The sequence below is a fragment of the Sminthopsis crassicaudata genome, chromosome 2 (genome assembly GCF_048593235.1).
Source record: "Sminthopsis crassicaudata isolate SCR6 chromosome 2, ASM4859323v1, whole genome shotgun sequence".
Classification (NCBI taxonomy): Eukaryota; Metazoa; Chordata; class Mammalia; order Dasyuromorphia; family Dasyuridae; genus Sminthopsis; species Sminthopsis crassicaudata.
Window position 1 is genome coordinate 5572204 of NC_133618.1, and position 18438 is coordinate 5590641.

Consider the following 18438-nt stretch of genomic DNA (forward strand, 5'->3'; position numbering starts at 1 on the left):
CCCCACTCAAAAAAAGCTCCATTTTGGGGGGAAAAGACCTAAATCCACTGAAAGGCATCATGTCTCCAAATGCAGAAAAGATGGCATTCCTAGAAATAAAGAGCCCCTTTTAATGAAGTCGAGGTGTGGGACAGATTTATTAGCTCCGATTTTCCCAAGTTACATTTGAGTTGATTTCCTGTCCATATTGCTAAGCTCTGCAGGCTCCTTTGTAGGATTAACGTTTTTCTGAAGAAGCCGGAGAGCACAGGATGCAGCCCTAGCGACCACACCTGCACGGCCACACCTGGGATGCTGCAAACGTTACCAGTCCCGGATTACAAAGCCCCATGTCCAACACGGACACAAAGCAGCCGTGATTTACGATCTGCCAGGTCCCCCCCCCCCCCCCCCAGAGTCAAGGCCGAGAAAGACCTTAAAAACGGACTTCAAAGCGGCAGCTGCTCTCACCCTTGACAAAGAGTGACAAGCAGAGTGGGGGCCTTTCAAGCTGTACTACATTTTCACTGGGTTTTTGCACTTTTATGAGATGGCAGAAAACTTAAAAACAAACCCCCCCCAAACCACTCAACAACAACAAAAAAAACCCCGTTATTTAAAAAGCAAAGTGGGGGACTTGGAGGCTGCTGCTCCAATGAAATGACCCGGGCTTGAAAGTGAAAGCAAAGCATGTAGGGAAGTGAAGAGGGGCACCCGGCTGGGGCCTCCAGCACTATGGGGATCAGTGCTACCTGTCACCCCCAGGTAGCCACTTGGCAGTTGGGAGCTGGGGCCATGAGCGAGGTTCATCAGCAGAAAGAAGCACATAGAGTCAAGCTTCATCAACAGTGTTTATTCAACAATTCTGGATCCCACGCTGGGGGGACTCCTGGCAGTGCCATCACTGCCCGGTTCTGAATTCAAGTTTTGGTTTTTTAGCTTAACAAACAGCTGCTCGTCTCAGAGCATTAAGACTGGGGGTTTTCTGCAGCCTCAAGGACCTGGCCATGTCCATTAGTGGTGGAGCCTTTCAAGTCGCGATGATTAAGAGAAACCATGCAACATATTTAGTGTCTGCGTGCCCCAGTCCCAAGGCCCACCCCTGGGAAAGGCCTGGTCTAACCTCTCCTGCACACGCTCCCAGAGCTACTTTAACAGGCCCACCATCACTTCACTGATATCCCAGAGCTTTCTTGCCACCGAGTCGTCCATGGCTTTGGGCAGGAGCTCCTCCTCTTTGCAGTCCCCAAAGTACTTTCCCGACACGCCCTCCACTTCGGCTGAGGAGGCCAGGTAGACAGAGGTCTGGGCTCCTTCCACGGGGGTTTTGAAAAAAGCCCACGACACCAGATTGAAGAGCGGCTTGGCCAGCAGGGGGATGTTGATGTGCCTCCCCAGATTGGTCCGCACAATGCCAGGGTGAAGCACGTTGACGGTCACATTCGTGCCCTCCAGGCGGCGGGCTAGTTCTCTGGCAAAGAGAATATTGGCCAGCTTGCTCTGACTGTAACAGAAGCTTTTACTGTACTTTACCTCACTATTCAAATCTTCAAAGTTGATTTCCCCGTATTTGTAAAGCTTGGAAGAAACCACCACGATCCTGCTGGGGGCCGAGTCTTTAAGGCGGTCGAGAAGCAGGTTGGTGAGCAAGAAGTGGCCCAGGTGATTCACCCCAAACTGCATCTCAAAGCCGTCTTCGGTCTTCGTGTAGGGGCACTGGAAGACCCCTGCGTTATTGATCAAGACATCTAGCCGCGGCTCCTCCTGCAAAGGCAAAGAGACGTGGGATGGGGACCCGTGGCCCAAGTGATTCTCAAACCCAGTCTCCCTTTCTACAGTTGGAGAGACTTGCCACAATCTGCAGCACTTTCTGCCCCATAGAACCTCCTGAAGGAGGAAGCACCCCCAAACCTTGGAAACACCCCAAGGCATCGGTCAGCACAAGCCTCGGGAACAAAATCTGGCCTTGGGACCTGGGTTCTCTCCAGACCGACTTCCACCACACTTGTACAGGAATAGGCCCAGATTCTAAAGGTCTAACTCCCGGAGCATTCCTATAACACAGCAAAGTTCAAGGACCTGAGGCCCCCTCTGCGTGGGTCCTCCCTCCACTGGGGTGGAAGATGCTCTAGGGGCTTCTGCAGCTCCTCAGTCCTTGGCTCTGCCAGCCTCTGAGTGGGGGGCCCCGTCCCCATCCCATCTTCCCGACTGGGGGCAGGGGGCCAGAGGCAGCTCCAGCCCAGCTTTTGTCTCTACTCAGTCCCTCCCTCCGGCTTTCGGTTGCCACGGTTTTGACGATCGTCTCTAAGAGCCAACATGGAGCTCTCCCACCGGGGCAGCTCCCTGCGGCGGTACTCGGACCCGTCCAAGAGTTCTAGTCTCGGTCCCCATGGAGGTCCTGGCATCTCTTCAGGCCTTCCCTCTGCCTCCTCTCACAGACTCTGTAAGCCCCCTGACGGGGGCTCCCACCACGGCCCCCTAACTGAGCTTCCCGCCTCAGGCTGCCCCGTACCCAGAGCACTCTGCCCGATCCCTGCTGTCCCCCATCCTAGAAGTCTGCCCATCAGTGCAGGAGCATTAACAAAGCCCAGCTCCCGCTGCCCCGTGGGCGGGACGGCAGGGCCGTTATGCAAAAACGTCTAAGAAACACACGTTAATGTAGGGGGAAGGACAGGGTAGGAGCAGGTGCTAACAGGGCTGGGGGGAGGGCGGCGGGGAACAAGGTGCGCCTCAGGACAGGGGGCAGGGACGCTGCAGGCACTGGCAGGGAGGGGGAGCTTCGGGGCTCGGGGTCAGAGGGGAGGGAAGCAGGGACCACCCCCCATCCCGTGATTAGAAGTACTTACACTCACACTTCTCATTAGCAAAAACAAATTTAAAAAGGCAAAAATGGAAGGACCGATCATAGAAACTTCCCAGGAACAGGCCAGGGTTCGCGAGGTAAGAAAAGCTGCTTTTTCATCAAAGAGTAATGTTAGTGTTTCCTTGCCTGGTAAGAATTTACAGAAGAACTAAAAACATTCTTAAAAATCCAATAAGGAAAAATAAAAAAAAATAAAAACCGCGCAAGAAGATTATGAAAAAAAACGTTAATTAGCCAAGGGGAGCGAGTTTAAAAACGAAAATAATTCTTTGAAAATTAGAATTGGGCCGGAGGAAGGCAGTGAAGCCATGGAAGACTAAGAGAGAACAAGAGAAAATATAAAGGATGAAAAAGCAGAACAAAATGTGAAGCATCTTCTAAGAAAAACAACAGATCTGGAGAACAGGAGGAGGAAAGAAGAACTGGAGCCCCTGGAAACTGCAACCGAAAAAAGCACGGCCAGAACTAACCCGAGAGAACTGTCTGGGGCGGGGCGTGCGGCCTAAGTGGAAACCGAAAGGAACCCGGGCTCTCCGAGAACCCTCAGCGCCCCCAGAGGCAGGTCCCGGAATCCCGGAGAGCGAGGCCTGCCAACGGGCCATGCAGGGATGAGGTTTAAAATGGACATCCGGGACCCCACATCAAAGACTAACTTCCAGAAACTTCATACGTTCCCGTGGAGATGTACCGCGTATCTGACATTGACTTCCGCAGCGGTGGCTCAAAAGAAGTTTGGGACAGAATCGACTCCAAAAAAAGGGAAACCCCTAGAAAAGATCCTCGTGACTGCGCTGCAGACGAAGCACAGAGAGAACAGAGAAACCCTGGGGCGGCCCTCACACCGCCCCGGGCGCATGCGCCCCTGAGCACGTTTATGGGCGCAGGGGCGGAGACAGAGTAGGAGCTTTTGTTTTACTCTAGTCCGGCGCCCGCAGCCTGAGGGACAGGGAGCTGGCCCCTACTTAAAAAGCCAAGGACCACTGCTCGGGGGCCTGCAGTTCTGAACTCTCCCCTCGAGAAAGGGGAAAACGGCGCCCCTGCACTTATACCAGGAAGGACCCGCTCTCCGAAATCTATCCAGAAATAGGGGAGGGGCGGAGGGAGGGAACGGGAGGAGGAGGGACAAGGTATGCAGGCCAATGGGAGGGAATAAAGGATAACTGGGGGTACAGAGCATGCGCACAACGATGGCGGGGACAAGCGGGGAAGTCCAACGGGAAGGAATAAAGAAGGGGGAAGGGCAGCATAAGCGAGGTGAGGTGCATTAATTTAGGTTCAATGGAAGAGATAAGGTGTGAAGATTAATGGGAAGGAGATGAAAGGGGGAGAAGGTAAGGGAGGGTGGAAGGGCGGGGGAGGTTAGTAACAGGAGGCAGGTGAGCACAACTAGAGCAGAAGTTGGCCCGACACTGTTCTAGATGCAGGTTCACACGTGGGTCCTGTGCATGGAGGGCGCTCTGGGAGTGGCTGGGAGCGTGCGCATGCGCACATATAAGTCTGTCTGGGCTCCGCCTATGGGGGGATGGAAGGATAAAAAAGAACAAAGTGAAAGTGACCATCAGAGAGGGAAGAGCGGCCCGCGAGGAGGCAAAGAAAAGATGGCGGTTCGTGAACATACTCTCGGCTCTGATTGTTTATGGAATTTCTGGAAATAGAAAAACTCCCTGATGTTCTACTGGGCACGTGGCAATTTTAAAAAACATTTATTTCATTTTTTCTTTTTTATTCTATTTTTTCTTATTATGTATTTGGCTCATTTTTTAATGAAACGATGGAGAAAAAAACGGTCACTCCCGTCAAGGAGTCCCACAGGCCCAGTGCCCTCTGCGGCGGCCCGCCCTGGTTGGTTACTGCCCCCTGGGCCCCTCGCTCCGCGGCCCGCGGCCATCCCCTTCGCTCACTTTGCAGAAGAGGGAAACTGAGGCAGGCGTTAGCGCGGACTGGCCCCGGCGCCCCTGCGTCCTATGGTCACGTGTCACAGACCCGCCGCAGGGCCCGGCGCTCCGGGAAGAAGAGCGGCACCTTGAGGAAGGGCGCTTCCTCAGCGGGAGGTCCCGGACCAATGACATGGCTCCGCAGCCTCTCCCCGGTCCCACCGAGGATCTAAAAGACCCTTGGAGGACCCCACCTCGTGGGCTCGGCCTCCGCGCCTCGGCTCCTCCTTCTCCCGCTGCAAACCCCGCGTTTTCTGCAGGCTTCTCCTTCAGGTTCCACCTTCTCTAAGGTGCCTTTCCCAGACTCTCTCCTTACCTGCAGAAACCACGTGCACAAGGTGGGGAGGGAGGGTGCGAGGACGGCTCACTGCACATGCCCGGTTCACCTGTGGCCACCCCTTAACTGCGCATGCTTTTCTCTTCAACAGTCCCCACCCACCGGAGGTGGCGGCCCGGCCTCACTGCGCATGCCCCACTCACCTGGAGCACCTCCTGACAGAAAGCGCGCACGGAGCGTAGCGACGCTAGGTCCAGCTCCTTGACGATGAGCTCTCCGGCGGGGCCGGCTTCGGCCGCGGGCGGAGCCTGGGCCCGGGCCCGCTCCAGCGCCTGCTCCCGGCGGAGCTCGGAAGCGGCCTCCTCGGCGCGCCCGCGGTCGCGGCAGGCGAGGATGACGCGCGCCCCCCGGCGCAGCAGCTCGGCCGCCGTGGCCCGGCCCAGGCCGCTGTTGGCGCCCGTCACGATGACCGTCTTGCCGCGCATGAGGCCGGCCGCGATCTGCCCAGCAGGCTTCAGGTAGCGGCGTGCCGCCAGCCACAGCCCCCCCGCCCAGGGCCGCCGCCAGCAGAGCCGAGCTCAGCGCCACCATAGCTCGGGCTCGGACCGCGCATGCGCTTGTCTTCTAAACCTCCCCTCCCCCCCCGTGTGGTGATTTCTGGGACTCGTAGTTTTGCTAACCACGTAGGGGCGGGGCCCGGTGTTTTGAGCGGAGACTCTCCCCAAGTGTCCCTGGAGGCCTCGCGTTTATTCCCCTCCCCCACCCCTGATCCCCTGAGGTCTCCGGCCCTCAGCGGATCTCTTCTGGCCCCCAGTTGTGACCCCGTCGGGGCTTGTCTTCTGCAGCCCATTTTACAGATGAGGAAACCGAGGTAAGCAGGGCCGCACAGCAGGTAATGGCTGAGGCCAGATAGGAGCAATCCTGAGCGGAAACACCCGCGCTCTCCTCGAAGATGTTTGTCAGGCATTTGGTATTGATCGTCGCCATGGCGAGGGGCCCTCCTGTTACTCCCCCTCCCCCACCCACTTCACTCTCTTGTTTTATAGAGAAGCGGGGTCATGAAAGTGCAATTACACCAGGCGGAGGTCACAGCTAAAGCCGGGGTGTGCGGTGGATACAGACCACGCCGTCTACAGCCCCGGAGCGGCTCGGAGCGGCCTCCGTCCCTGTGCGTCTGAGCCCCACGTTCTGGCCCCCTCCCCCTCCGCAGAAGCCCGGCGGGCCCTGAGGGGAGGTCCGGCTGTCCCGGGGCAGGACCTTCAAGTATACTTTTCCCAGAATTCCCCACTATCTGTGATCCTCCAAACATGAGCTTCTTAAGGGCCAGAACAAATATTAGTACGTCTATTAGTAGGATGGTAGACATAGCTTATTAGTGCACAGATATTTGTGGAGCACCCACCATGGCCATGGCACTGTACTTGGTACTATTAAATATACTTTATAAAGATATATACTAGAGTGTGTATATATGTTTGGCAGGCTAAATTTCTGAAGATTTTTAAAGTTATAAAAACAAGCAAACATATTTAAGAGTCTTTTGTGGCAATCCTTGGAGTTTTAAGGCTTCTGTTTATACTCAGAACGAATGTAGACTCGGTAGTATCAAGCCACACATCTAATTTTCTGGAAGCAGCTGGCCAGCGCATTGCTACTTGTAATCGAACCGTATTCTTCTGTGGAGGACTTGTCAATTATTTGTTATTGCCACCTCAACCAAGTGCAGACAATCAAATACATCTCACTGCTGTGCACTCGAAGAACAAGTGGTGTAAATCTAGGCACCGAGGAGGTATCTCTAAAACAGAAAGAAAAACAGTATTGCAGAGCAAAGACTCAACAAAAAGCTGGTGGAAAGAGCCCTTTAGTCCTGGAGTTGCCCCCCTTCTGGAGGTTCTTGTACTAGCAGAGTTAATCTTAAGGATTTAAGTGCCTTGCAAAGATCTCTTATGAAAATATTTGGATTAACTTTATGAAGGGAAATATCTATAGTTCTCATAGCTGAATCCACCGGAGAAGATGACAGAAACCCTACACAAGAAAAACAAAATAGAGATTGTTAGTATTGAGCTTCCCCTTTTAATGCCTTCACCCCCAGCCCATGGCAGATCTCCAGTGTAGTTAGCAAAAGAAAATGTGCACTTTGTAGTTCAGGGTCAATTATAGGGGATCTCCCTTATCCTGTCCCCTCTGCCCCAGGTCAGACATGAATCCCTATGAACCTTTGGGGGCTCCTCCTACTTTGTGCATCTGTAATTTCTTCCAAGCTAATTCAGTTCTGCTTTGCTCATAGAGCACAGGGTGAGGGTGAGCCATGATGGGTAGTCTAGTGCCTGTGAGTCCCATGTCCTACAATCAATCGTGAAGTTCTTAAGAGATCTTGAGAGTGTTCTTCTGACCACCTTGTCAGGGAAGACTAGGAAACACTCAGCCACATTAAAGAACAGTATAAATACAGGCTGTTAATAGTGTCTGGAGGAAGGGAGTGGGGTAGAAACCCAGAGAAAGGAATAACAGATTTGGGATGGAAAAGCACTTAAGAGTGTGGGAAAGTTGGATAGGGAGTTAAACCACATTAAAACAACATAGAGATTCTATATGAAGCAAAGTGACTGACCTTGAGGACAGGTTGTGCAGAATGACTGAGGACTGTAGGAGATGTAAAACTATCATGAAACCTGATTACCATTATCATGGAGACAACAATCCCCTGGTCAGTCAACTCAGGTCACAACTAGATCCAAATTCAACAAAACAAAACTACCATTACAGGATTGATCCCACGGGCAGAGCACCCGGCCAGGAGCTGCGCAGGAGTTCCGGGGAGAGGGCGCCGGCACAGCAGAACTGACCAGTAGGGAAAAGGTCCCGGAGGCCCCCCAGAGACCGGAGAGCAGAATGAGAAGCGGGAGACAGCCGCTCCGACCCGGACTAAAGGAGAGGCTTGGAAGATGGTTTCCTCCTGGGGAGGGGAGGACCACGGAGACAAGGGGAGGGGGCTGCTGGGGGGCCCGGCTTGGCTGGTGGGAGGAACAGCCCTTTCTTGTTCCAGGCCCTCAACCTCAGTCTTACAAAATGGATGTTGAAAACTTTAACCGGTATTTGGAAAAATAAAATATATGGATAAAAGTGTAATTGGGAAATATTAAGTAAAATAAAGAAAAAGATACTAGAACATTTTGAGGAGTGGCTAGGCGGCACAATTGGGCAGCTAGATCGCACAGTGGAGAGAGCAGCATCCCCGGACTCAGGAGGCCCTGAGTGCAAATCTCGCATCGGACACCAGCTGCGTGACCCTGAAGTCGTTTGACCTGCATTGCCTCAAAAATTAAAAAAAAAATATATATATATATATATATTTTGATACCTGTATTTCAATATATGATCAATCTCCTTGGTAATCCTTTGCATTTTCTACTATGCATTTAAAAATACTACTCTGAGAAGAAATTTCATCAGATATTCAAGGGGCTCCATGGTACAGCCACAGGTAAGAATCCTGCTTATGAGGGGGATAGTAATGAAGTGTAAAAGCCAGCTCCTACTTTGGGAGATCCGATCGTAAAATGTTCGAGACCTCGGAAATCCCCAAACATTATAGATTCGAGCTTGATGCTTGGCGGATGTTTTAGATTTAGAAAAGTAATGCAGAAAATATTAATTACAGGCTAAACTTAAATGTGTATATTCACCCTCACCCCCAAAGAAAAGCTGGTTGTTAAATTTTTACAAGCACATCTCGATGGAGACAGTAGGAAAAGAAAAGTGATATTAAAAACTAGATAGCACTTTTTTATTTCCTTTTAATTTGGCTCTCAGGAAACATTAGGAAGAGTGCTCATAGGTCTTCCCTTGGGGGACAGAAGATGGGCTCTAATTCTGGTTCCCACCTCCCTGGCTGCTCAGCAGGGGGAGTCGTGGACCATGGAAACTCGGCTGACTCCCTTTATAGAGGAGAAAATAAAAGCTCCAAGTGGAGCAGAGGCGGTCTCTCCCTCAGCAGCCTCTGAACCCAGGTCTCCTGTCTCCCAGGGAAGAGCTTCTTCTCAGCCATGAGCCTCACTCTACTGATCTGTAAAATGGGGCTGAAATCACACACCCATTAACTACCTCCCAGGGCCCCTGAAGAGGGAAAGAGCATTTTAAGCCTTAAGGAGACACAGAAAGAGGAGTGTTCTGGCTTGGGGGCGGCTGGAGCCTGGAGGGTAAGAAGTTCCCAACAATTCTGCCTTGGGTCAGGTCTTCCCCACCCATCCTTCTGGGAGTTCACGCCCCTAAGGGACTTTTCCTCAGAGGAGCTCGGATGGCGCTCCGGGAGGGCCTCTGCCCTTGTGGGGGTCCGCCACAGGCTTGGCGCCTGTTCCCAGGCAGGGGTGGGTGCTCGGGCCGGGCCCACCAAGGCAGGAGCAGGGCCCCACGGGCTCCAGGGAAGGGGCTTGGGCTGCCCAAACCCAGAGATCCTCTCAGAGTAAGAACAAACGTGCTCAGGAAAGGCTCTGGCTCCCCATTAAAGCGGGGCAGGAGGTCCGGCGCTGTCCCCCCAGGACAGACATCCTGCAGGGACCTCGGGTGCACGAGAGCTGTGCCAGGGAAGACGAGCGAGCTCTGCCCTCACGGCACGAGGCCCAGAAGTTCCAGGGAGGACGTCAAGCCAGGTAACGAAGGAGAGTCAATATGGTGGGTGAGGAAAAGAGCCATGGGAGAGAGAGGAGCACACAGCTGGGAAGGCCCTTAGAACAAGAGATGGAAGGGGGCTAGGAGGGGCCTTAGAACAGGGGATGGAGAGGCTGGGAGGGCCCCTGCTGGATCATCTCCCTTTGGCCTAGCTGATTGACAGCACCCGCCCCCAAGTTGTCCTCTTCAGCTTTATCTCCATCAAATTTCATAGGTTTCATTTCACTCTGAAAAACCTCGATGACCTAATCACGGCTCCTCCGAAGTACTAATTAAGCATCCCGCCGGCAAACCGAAAACCAGCGTGCGAGGCCGGGGCAGCCTGACATCTGGCAGGAGCTCGAGAGCCACGGAGGAGCTCCTAAAAGCCTCCGAGGCTCCTGAGCTGGTTCCAAGTCAACTAACCTTCCCAGGTCTGCTTCTCTCGGACAAAGGAGGAGGTGGACTAGATCATTTCCACAGTCCTTCCCATTTCCGACATTCCCTGTTCTATATATTCTAAGTTCCCCCCTTGCCCGACCTACCATTGTGTTCTATATTCTAGGCTCTTTCTTTGCTCTCACCCACCATGTTCTATATTCTAAGCTCCCCCCTTGCCCTGACCTTCCATGGTGCTCTATATTCTAGGCTCTTTGTTCTAACCTACTTTTTTCTATATTCTAGTTTCTTTCTTTGCTTTAAACGACCGTGTTCTAGGTTCTAAGGTCCCTTCCTGGGTCTAGATCAGGGAACACGGACATCTCTGGCCATTTTGTCAGCTGACTTTGCTTCTTTGTCGGAAGAGAGGCTCCTTTGGAGCTGGGAAGGAAGTGACACAACCGATCACTCGATGGCCCACCCAGCAGCCCCTGTCTGTCAGCCCAAAGACAAACACGAGGCCGTGGACGCGCTCTGTGGGAAAACGGAAGGCGAAGCGTGGACTGTCTGCCTCAGTCACGCCGGGCTCTGGGATCCCCTCAGAGTTTTCTCGGCAGAGATACTCGGGTCGTTTTGCCATTTCCTTCCCTGGTTCATTTTACAGATGAGGAAACAGAGGCCAGCTGGGGATCTTGCCCAGGAAGGCTGCAGCTCGTGAAGAAGGAAGGGCCTTCCCGCCTCCAGGCCCGGGGCTCTGTCCCCTGCACTCCCTCGTTCCAGAGCTGGCCCCGAATGGGTCCAGAGTGCCAGGACAAAGGACGGAAACGGCCCCTGCCCCCGAGATGCAAGAAGGCCCTGGCCTGAGCCTCGGACGCCTGAGCCTGTCTGCGCCGTCCTTCCTCCCTCTGCCTTTCTTTTTTTCAGTTTTCAACATTGACTTCCCTGAGATTTAGCTCCCAGCCTTTTTTCTCTTTCCTGCCCTCTCCCTCCCTCTCCCTCTGCCTCCATGGACCCTCATGTGACACTTATTTCCACATGGGTCATGTCGGGAAAGAAGAATTGGGACCAAAAACCGGAGAGGGAAAGGGGAAAGGGGCAAGTGTCCACGGCGATCTGTGTCCCAGCCCCGGTTCTGTGTCCCAGGCCCGGTTCTGTGTCTCAGCCCCGGGTCTGTGTCCCAGGCCCGGTTCTGTGTCCCAGGCCCGGTTCTGTGTCCCAGCCCCGGGTCTGTGTCCCAGCCCCGGGTCTGTGTCCCAGGCCCGGGTCTGTGTCTCAGCCCCAGGTCTGTGTCCCAGGCCCGGTTCTGTGTCCCAGGCCCGGTTCTGTGTCTCAGCCCCGGGTCTGTGTCCCAGGCCTGGTTCTGTGTCCCAGGCCCGGTTCTGTGTCCCAGGCCCGGTTCTGTGTCCCAGGCCCGGTTCTGTGTCCCAGGCCCGGTTCTATGTCTCAGCCCCGGGTCTGTGTCCCAGGCCTGGTTCTGTGTCTCAGCCCCAGGTCTGTGTCCCAGGCCCGGTTCTGCGTCCCAGCCCCGGGTCTGTCACGAATCTGGGAATAGTCTTGGATCCCTGTTTTGCCGAGAAGAGCTCTCCTGTTTCAAAGAGGGGGGACCTTGGGCCAGAAGTCCCCCCCCCCAGTCCTGCATTTCTGCTCTCGCCTCTCACTTTTCTCGCACCCAGAACCGACACCAAGAGCAGAGCTCCCATGGGTTGCCGGCCCAGCCCGCTTTCTCCGAGGCAGTCTGGCCAAGCGGGCCGGGGCAGCCTCTGAGTCAGGCCCGGGGAGGGCTGCAGGTGACCCCCCCCCCCCTGTGTCCGGACCCCTTCTCTGCCGGGACTGCCCCCCATGGGCTTCTCTGTGGCTTCGATTTCTCCTGGAGGAGATCGCCTCCTTTTAGTGGTTTTGGAAACTTTTCAATGGAACAAAAGTGAACCCCAAACCTCTGGGGGACGGGGAGCCGGCTCCTGAGCCCCCAAGGGTGCCACGTGGGCTTCTTCCCTAATCCAACCCGGCAGGCTAGCTGCGTGGAGCGCCCACGGGCACAGGCCGGCCAGCCTGCCCGGCACAGCCCCAGCAAGCTCCTGGGCCAGGGCGCCCCGCCCAGCCGAAGCAGCGGGAGGGGAACGCCCGACCTCGGGCTCAGAGGCTCCAGGATGCGGGTCAGTCCCTCTCCGGGCCTCAGGTTGCTCATCTCTCTAAGCCCGGGGAGATGAGATAGCCGGCCCCTAAGCTCCGACAGCCTGCCATGAGGAGTCTACACCGGCTGACCTTCCCAAGGTCTGCCAAGGTCCACAGCCACCGCAGGGGTAGCGAGGCACTCTCCCCGTGAGCCTGGTGGGCTCTCCTGCCATAGCAGCTCTCACTTGCCCTCGATGGATGGTTTCCCTGGACATAGTCCTTCCTCTCTCTAATCCTCCCCATGGCTGCCAAAGTCCTAACAGGCAATGGCCCAACCTCTGCTCAAGAAGCTTCAGGGGCTCCCTATTGCCTTAAGCTTAAAGTGCAAGCGCTTCCTTTGTCTGGCACTTAAAACTCTTCACTGCTCCATCTCATGCCCCGGCTTGCCACACAATCTCATCTCCCACCTCCGGGCCTTTGCACAGGACACCCACCAAGCCTGGAAGACACTTTCTCTCCTTGCCACCTCCTAGAGGCTCTCATTCCCTTTGAGGTTCAGCACAACCCACCTTCTATGGGGGGCCCTCACTGACTGACCCCCTCCCCCAGGCCTCCCTTTCCCACCCCCTGCCAAATAGGTTATTTAACACTTATTTGTGTGAGCCTGTGGTTTCCCCTTAAGTAAAGTGAATTCTTTGAGGGGGAAGAATGTTTTATTTTCTTTGTAGTTTCTTTGTATTCTGGCCTTAGCCCCGGAGGCTGGCATGCAGTAGGTGCTTAAGAAATGCTTATTATAGACTGACTAATCTCCATCTAATGATGTTCACCTGGAGGCAGTTAGGTAGTCGAGTGGATAGAGCTCGGGATCTGGAGCTGGGAAAGGTCAGATCTGTCCTTGGACTTTTACTAACTGTAGGACTTAGTCACTTCACCCTGTTTGCCTCAGTTTCCTCATCTGTAAAATGGAGAAGGAAATGGCAAAACCACTCTAGCATCTTTGTCAAGAAAACCCCGAATGGGGTCATGAAGATGTGACTAAAAGGGACAAAACATTATAAAGAACTCTGCACGTCATACACTTCCTACCTGAGTGCAAGCTCCGGCGCACGAGTTCTGCAGTCCTACTGTGTGCCAAGCACTGGGCTAGGAGCAGGGAACAGACAGGCAGAAGTGAGCCCAGCTCCTGCCTTCAGGGAATTTACATTTCAAGGAGGAGAACAGCATGTGACCAGCTAAGAAAACAAAATGTGTACAAAGTCAAAAGGCAAACTGTGGGGCGGGGGAGAAGCTCTAACAAAGAGGGAGCTCAGACTTGGCAATGTTTTACATGATTGCACACTCCGAATCCTTTATCAACATTTACTCTTGCAAAACCTTGGGTTCCAAATTTTCCTCCCTTCCCCCCACTCCCTCCCTTAGACGGCCAGTAATAAACGTGCAATTCTTCTCTCCATATCACCACAATTATCAAGCTGCACCAAAAAATGAGATAAAAAGGAAAAAAAAAAATGAGAAAGAAAACAAAACGAAAGTAAATGGCAACAAAAAGTAAAAGTACATGCTGTGCTCCACACTCAGTTCCCACAGGCCTCTCTCTGGGGGCAGATGGCTCTCTCCATCACAAGACCATTGGAACTGGCCTGAATCACATTAGTGATGAAAAGAGCCTCGTCCATCAGAAATGACCATGGTATAATCTTGTTGCCGTGTACAACGATCTCCTGGTCCTGCTCATTTCCCTCAGCATCAGTTCCTGTAGGCCTCTCCAGGCCTCTCTGCTGCTCGTTTCTTACAGAAATTATTATATTTCTTACAGAATTTATTATAAATTATTATATTTCTTACAGAATTTATTATAAATTATTATATTTCTTACAGAATTTATTATAAATTATTATATTTCTTACAGAATTTATCATAAATTATTATATTTCTTACAGAATTTATTATAAATTATTATATTTCTTACAGAATTTATTATAAATTATTATATTTCTTATAGAATTTATTATAAATTATTATATTTCTTACAGAATTTATTATAAATTATTATTTTTCTTACAGAATTTATTATAAATTATTATTTTTCTTACAGAAATTATTATATTCCATAATATTCACATAGCGCAATTTATTCGGCCGTTCCCCAACTGATGGGTGTCCCCTCAGTTTCCAGTTTCTGGCCACTACAAAGAGGGCTGCCACAAACATTATTGCACATGGGGGTCCCTTTCCATCCTTTAAGATCTCTTTGGTGTATGGGGTTGCCTGTCATCGGGGGGAGGGAGTGCAGGGAGGGGGGGGAATAAGTTGGAACAATGAATACAAGGGATAATATTATTTTAAAAAATTACTCATGCATATATACTGTGGGAAAACAAATTCTAAATAAAATTTAAAAAAAAATCTCTTTGGGACACAGGCCCAACAGAGACACTGCTGGATCAAGGGTCTGCACAGTTTGATAACCCTTTGAACATAGTAGAACCCAAAGCTTTAAAAAAAATTCAGTGAATGTTTAAAAAAAGTTTTTTTACATATAATTGGAGGAAACTAAAATATGACTTTAAAAATTAAAAAAGAAAGAAAATGGGGAGATGGAGAAAAGTCTCATGCAGGGAGTGGCAACTGACAAAAACCTGAGACATACCCCGCCTTCAGGGAGTCAGATTCACCTGAACTGAAGTTAGAGCAGGTAAGAGCAGGGAGGCCTTTGGTGGAGAGTGGCCCTGAGCTCATCCTGGAGGCCTGCCCCAATCTAAAGTAAGCTGGCCTGTCAATGCCGGAGGTGCTCCAGAATGAGAGGGATCTCAGGCAGGCGCCACTGGCCACTGTCTTCCCACAGCCTCCCCCAAAGCACCACCCGGGTTCAGGGAAGCTCCCAAAGGCTCTGGAGATTGTGAGTCACCTCTTTCCAAAGCCTTGGAAAAGGACCCGCAGGATTTAAGTCTCTGAGCTTTGGGGATAAGGAAGAAACTCCCAGCCAGGCGACTGCAGTAGCAAATGTGCAAGGAGCAGCCATTGGCGTCCCACAGAAAGGGAAGCTGCTCCGGGCAGCCTCGAGGGCTGGGGGTTTGCCGGAGGCGTTCCCACCAGAAAGCTGATGTGTCTTAGCTCATCCCTCTCGTACTTTGGGCTCCATTATCCTCTCTTTAGGCTCAATCACATCCTCACCCAGCTCTATCATCCTCCCTCTAGGTTCCATCCCCTCCCCTTCCCAGCTCTATCTTTCTGTAGTCTCCATTTTTCTTACTGCAGGTAAAACTGAATCCCAAATAAATGAATCATGTGCTCCACTGACTGGGATTTAAGCACACCTCATCTCTTCTCCCCTCCCAGGGCTCTCCTCAGGAGGATTTTCATGTTTGTGCAGTGAACAGGAATGGAGGCAATGGGTTCTAGAATTGGCACAGGACCAGAGATTTAGGGCTAGAAGGAGCTCAGTGATCACCTAGTTCAACTAACTCATTTTGCAAAGCAGGAAATTGAGGCACGAGCCAGGAAGGTGAGGAGCAGAGGGGGGATGCTCTGATTTTCAGTCCAGTGCTGTGCTCTCTGTGTCCCTCTTTGTCTCTGTCTCTGTCTCTCTGTCTCTCTCTGTCTCCCTCTCCCTCTCTAACTGTGTCTCTGTCTCTGTCTTTGTCTCTCTCTGTGTCTTTGTGTCTTTCTGAATCTTTGTCTGTCTCTCTCTCTCCCTCTCTAATTTTCTCTGTCTCTGTCTTTGTCCCTGTCTCTGTACCTATCTCTCTCTCTGTCTCTCCCTCCCTTTGTCTCTATCTCTCTGTGTCTCTCTCTCTCTCTCTCCTGTCTCTCTGTCTCTCTGTCTCCCTCCCTCCCTCTCTCTCTCTGTCTGTCTCCTGTCTCTGTCTGTCTCTGTCTCTCTCTCTCCCCCCCCCCAACCCCGCTGTCTCTCCGTCTCTGTCTCTCTGTCTCCCCCCCCCCCCTCACTGGCTGCCCCACCAGGCCAGGTGTTATCTGTGGGGAACCACCGCAAATAAGGCCAGCAGCAGCCCAAGGCCCTCCAATGGGAGTTCCTGGGCAGAGGAAGTGGAGCCCCGGCCAAATAACCTTCCCAGTGCTGGGCCCGGAGCTCCTGGGCCCCTGAGCCAGGGCTTCCTGACTAGCCTGGCTCAGCCCTCCACTCAGTCCTTGTCCAATGCAGAAAAGCGGGCTTCACTCGTGGAAGGTGCAGCGGCCGTCCCCCCCTCTTTTTATCCCCCTCTCCCGGGGCATCCTGCTGAGGGCGAGCCCACTTGGGCCCCAGAGGGACAGCCAGCTTCTAGAAGTGTTTGAAGATGGACACAAAGAACAACGGTCACTGGAGCAAGAACATGGCCGAGGGCCCGGAGGCCAGAAGCGCTGAGAAGCGCTGGCCGGGTGGTCCTGGCAAATCCCTGAAGCTGCCGGAGCTCCCCGAGGCTCAGAAACGGAGAAAAAGGTGCGAACATGTGAGGGAAGGACTTGCCCCCTTGGAAGTTGTGCACGGGTACCAGGGAAATCACGAGGCCAGTCCCAGGGAACAAAAACTCCCAGTGGGTCAGGCTCTGAGGTCTAAACCCACGCCCCCCAACCACCAGCCCTTTTCCGGACCGAGAGCCTCAGAGAACCTGCCTCACCCAGGGCTGCCCGGCCGGCAAGTGTCCTAGCCAGGCTTTCCCCCCCCAGAGGCGGATGCCAGAGCAGCACCCTCCCCAAGATGGCAGCCTTGGCCTGCCCTAGTGTGGCGCTTGTGTAGGAGGCTGCTCGCGCTCATTCACTTTGTAACAACTTACAGTGTAACAGCAACAACAGCAGCAACCATAGCAAGAACAGCTCCAACAACAGTGGGCAACAACAACAGTAACAGTTATCCAACAGCAACAACAACAGTAACAGCTGCAGCAACAGCAACAGCAACAACACCACCAACAGCCGCAGCAACAGCAACAACAACAGTAACAGTTATCCAACAGCAACAACAGTAACAGCCGCAGCAACAGCAGCAGCAACAACACTACCAACAGCCGCAGCAACAGCAACAACAACAGTAACAGCCGCAGCAACAGCAGCAGCAACAACACCACCAACAGCCGCAGCAACAGCAACAACAACAGTAACAGTTATCCAACAGCAACAACAGTAACAGCTATCCAACAGCAACAACAACAGTAACAGCCGCAGCAACAGCAGCAGCAACAACACCACCAACAGCCGCAGCAACAGCAACAACAACAATAACAGTTATCCAACAGCAACAACAGTAACAGCTATCCAACAGCAACAACAACAGTAACAGCCGCAGCAACAGCAGCAGCAACAACACCACCAACAGCCACAGCCACAGCAACAGCAACAACAACAGTAACAGCAGCAGCAACAGCAGCCAGGGGAGCAGGAGCAGCGGCAACAACCACAACTTGGTGGGAGTCTAAGACAACCACTGGGGACAAAGCAAGAGAAGCCACGCGCCAGACCCGCCTCGGTGCCTCCAGACTCTGCTTGGCCACGGCTGGACACGCTGTACCTTGACCCACGTGTGCACGTGTTTGTGTGTGTGCACGTGTATATGGATATGGATCCCTTCGGACATAAAATAAAGATGCCATTTGTTCCCCACCCAAGTCCATGGATGCCCTAGCATGTACGTGTGTACACACGCACTGTGCATGTATGTGGATGTATGTATATAGGTCTATATATGTATATTGCATATATGTATGTACAAATGAATATAAATGTACATATGGGTAGGGATGTGTGATGTATATGTGTTTGCAGAGGTGTTTATTACATATATGTGTACAGGATATGTGTATATGTATATGTATGGGTGTATTTTGTATGTGTATATATGAATGTGTTTGGATACATATGCATGTATCTATGTGTGTATTGTACACATGTGTATGTGTGGATGGGCACGTGTACATGCATTTTTGCATGCACCATGGACACATGCACACATGTATCAGACATGTTGATTGCATTATGCATGCACACATACATGAATGCCTACATGAATATATGTGTACATGGGTGCACATGTTTGTGTGTGTATGTGTACACTGTATATGGACATATGCATGCACATGTATGTGTGCATGAGTCTATGTGCATGCCATCTGTGGGAACACAACACATGTGCACTGCCATATACGTGTGCATGTGCACACATTGCACATGAATATACGCATGCAAGTCCATGTATACATGCCAGTGGGCATGTCTGTATGTGTGTACATGTATGTAAGCATGCATGTATA

General features: G+C 52.3%; 2 protein-coding genes and 1 long non-coding RNA gene across 3 annotated transcripts in view; 1 reads left to right on the forward strand and 2 right to left on the reverse strand.

Moving 5' to 3' along the window:
• The window catches only part of VSNL1 (visinin like 1), a 381159-nt gene that overhangs the window by 348681 nt on the left and 14040 nt on the right, over positions 1-18438 (reverse strand). The window lies entirely within an intron of this gene.
• RDH14 (retinol dehydrogenase 14) lies at positions 119-5644 on the reverse strand. The gene is given in 3 exon segments (XM_074285398.1): positions 119-1743; positions 5257-5601; positions 5603-5644. Coding segments are annotated over 3 exon segments (1005 nt in total). The 3' UTR covers positions 119-1125.
• On the forward strand, positions 5595-6505 carry LOC141553932 (uncharacterized). Its single transcript, XR_012485725.1, has 2 exons — positions 5595-5924; positions 6100-6505. It is a non-coding gene; the product is annotated as an uncharacterized LOC141553932 (long non-coding RNA).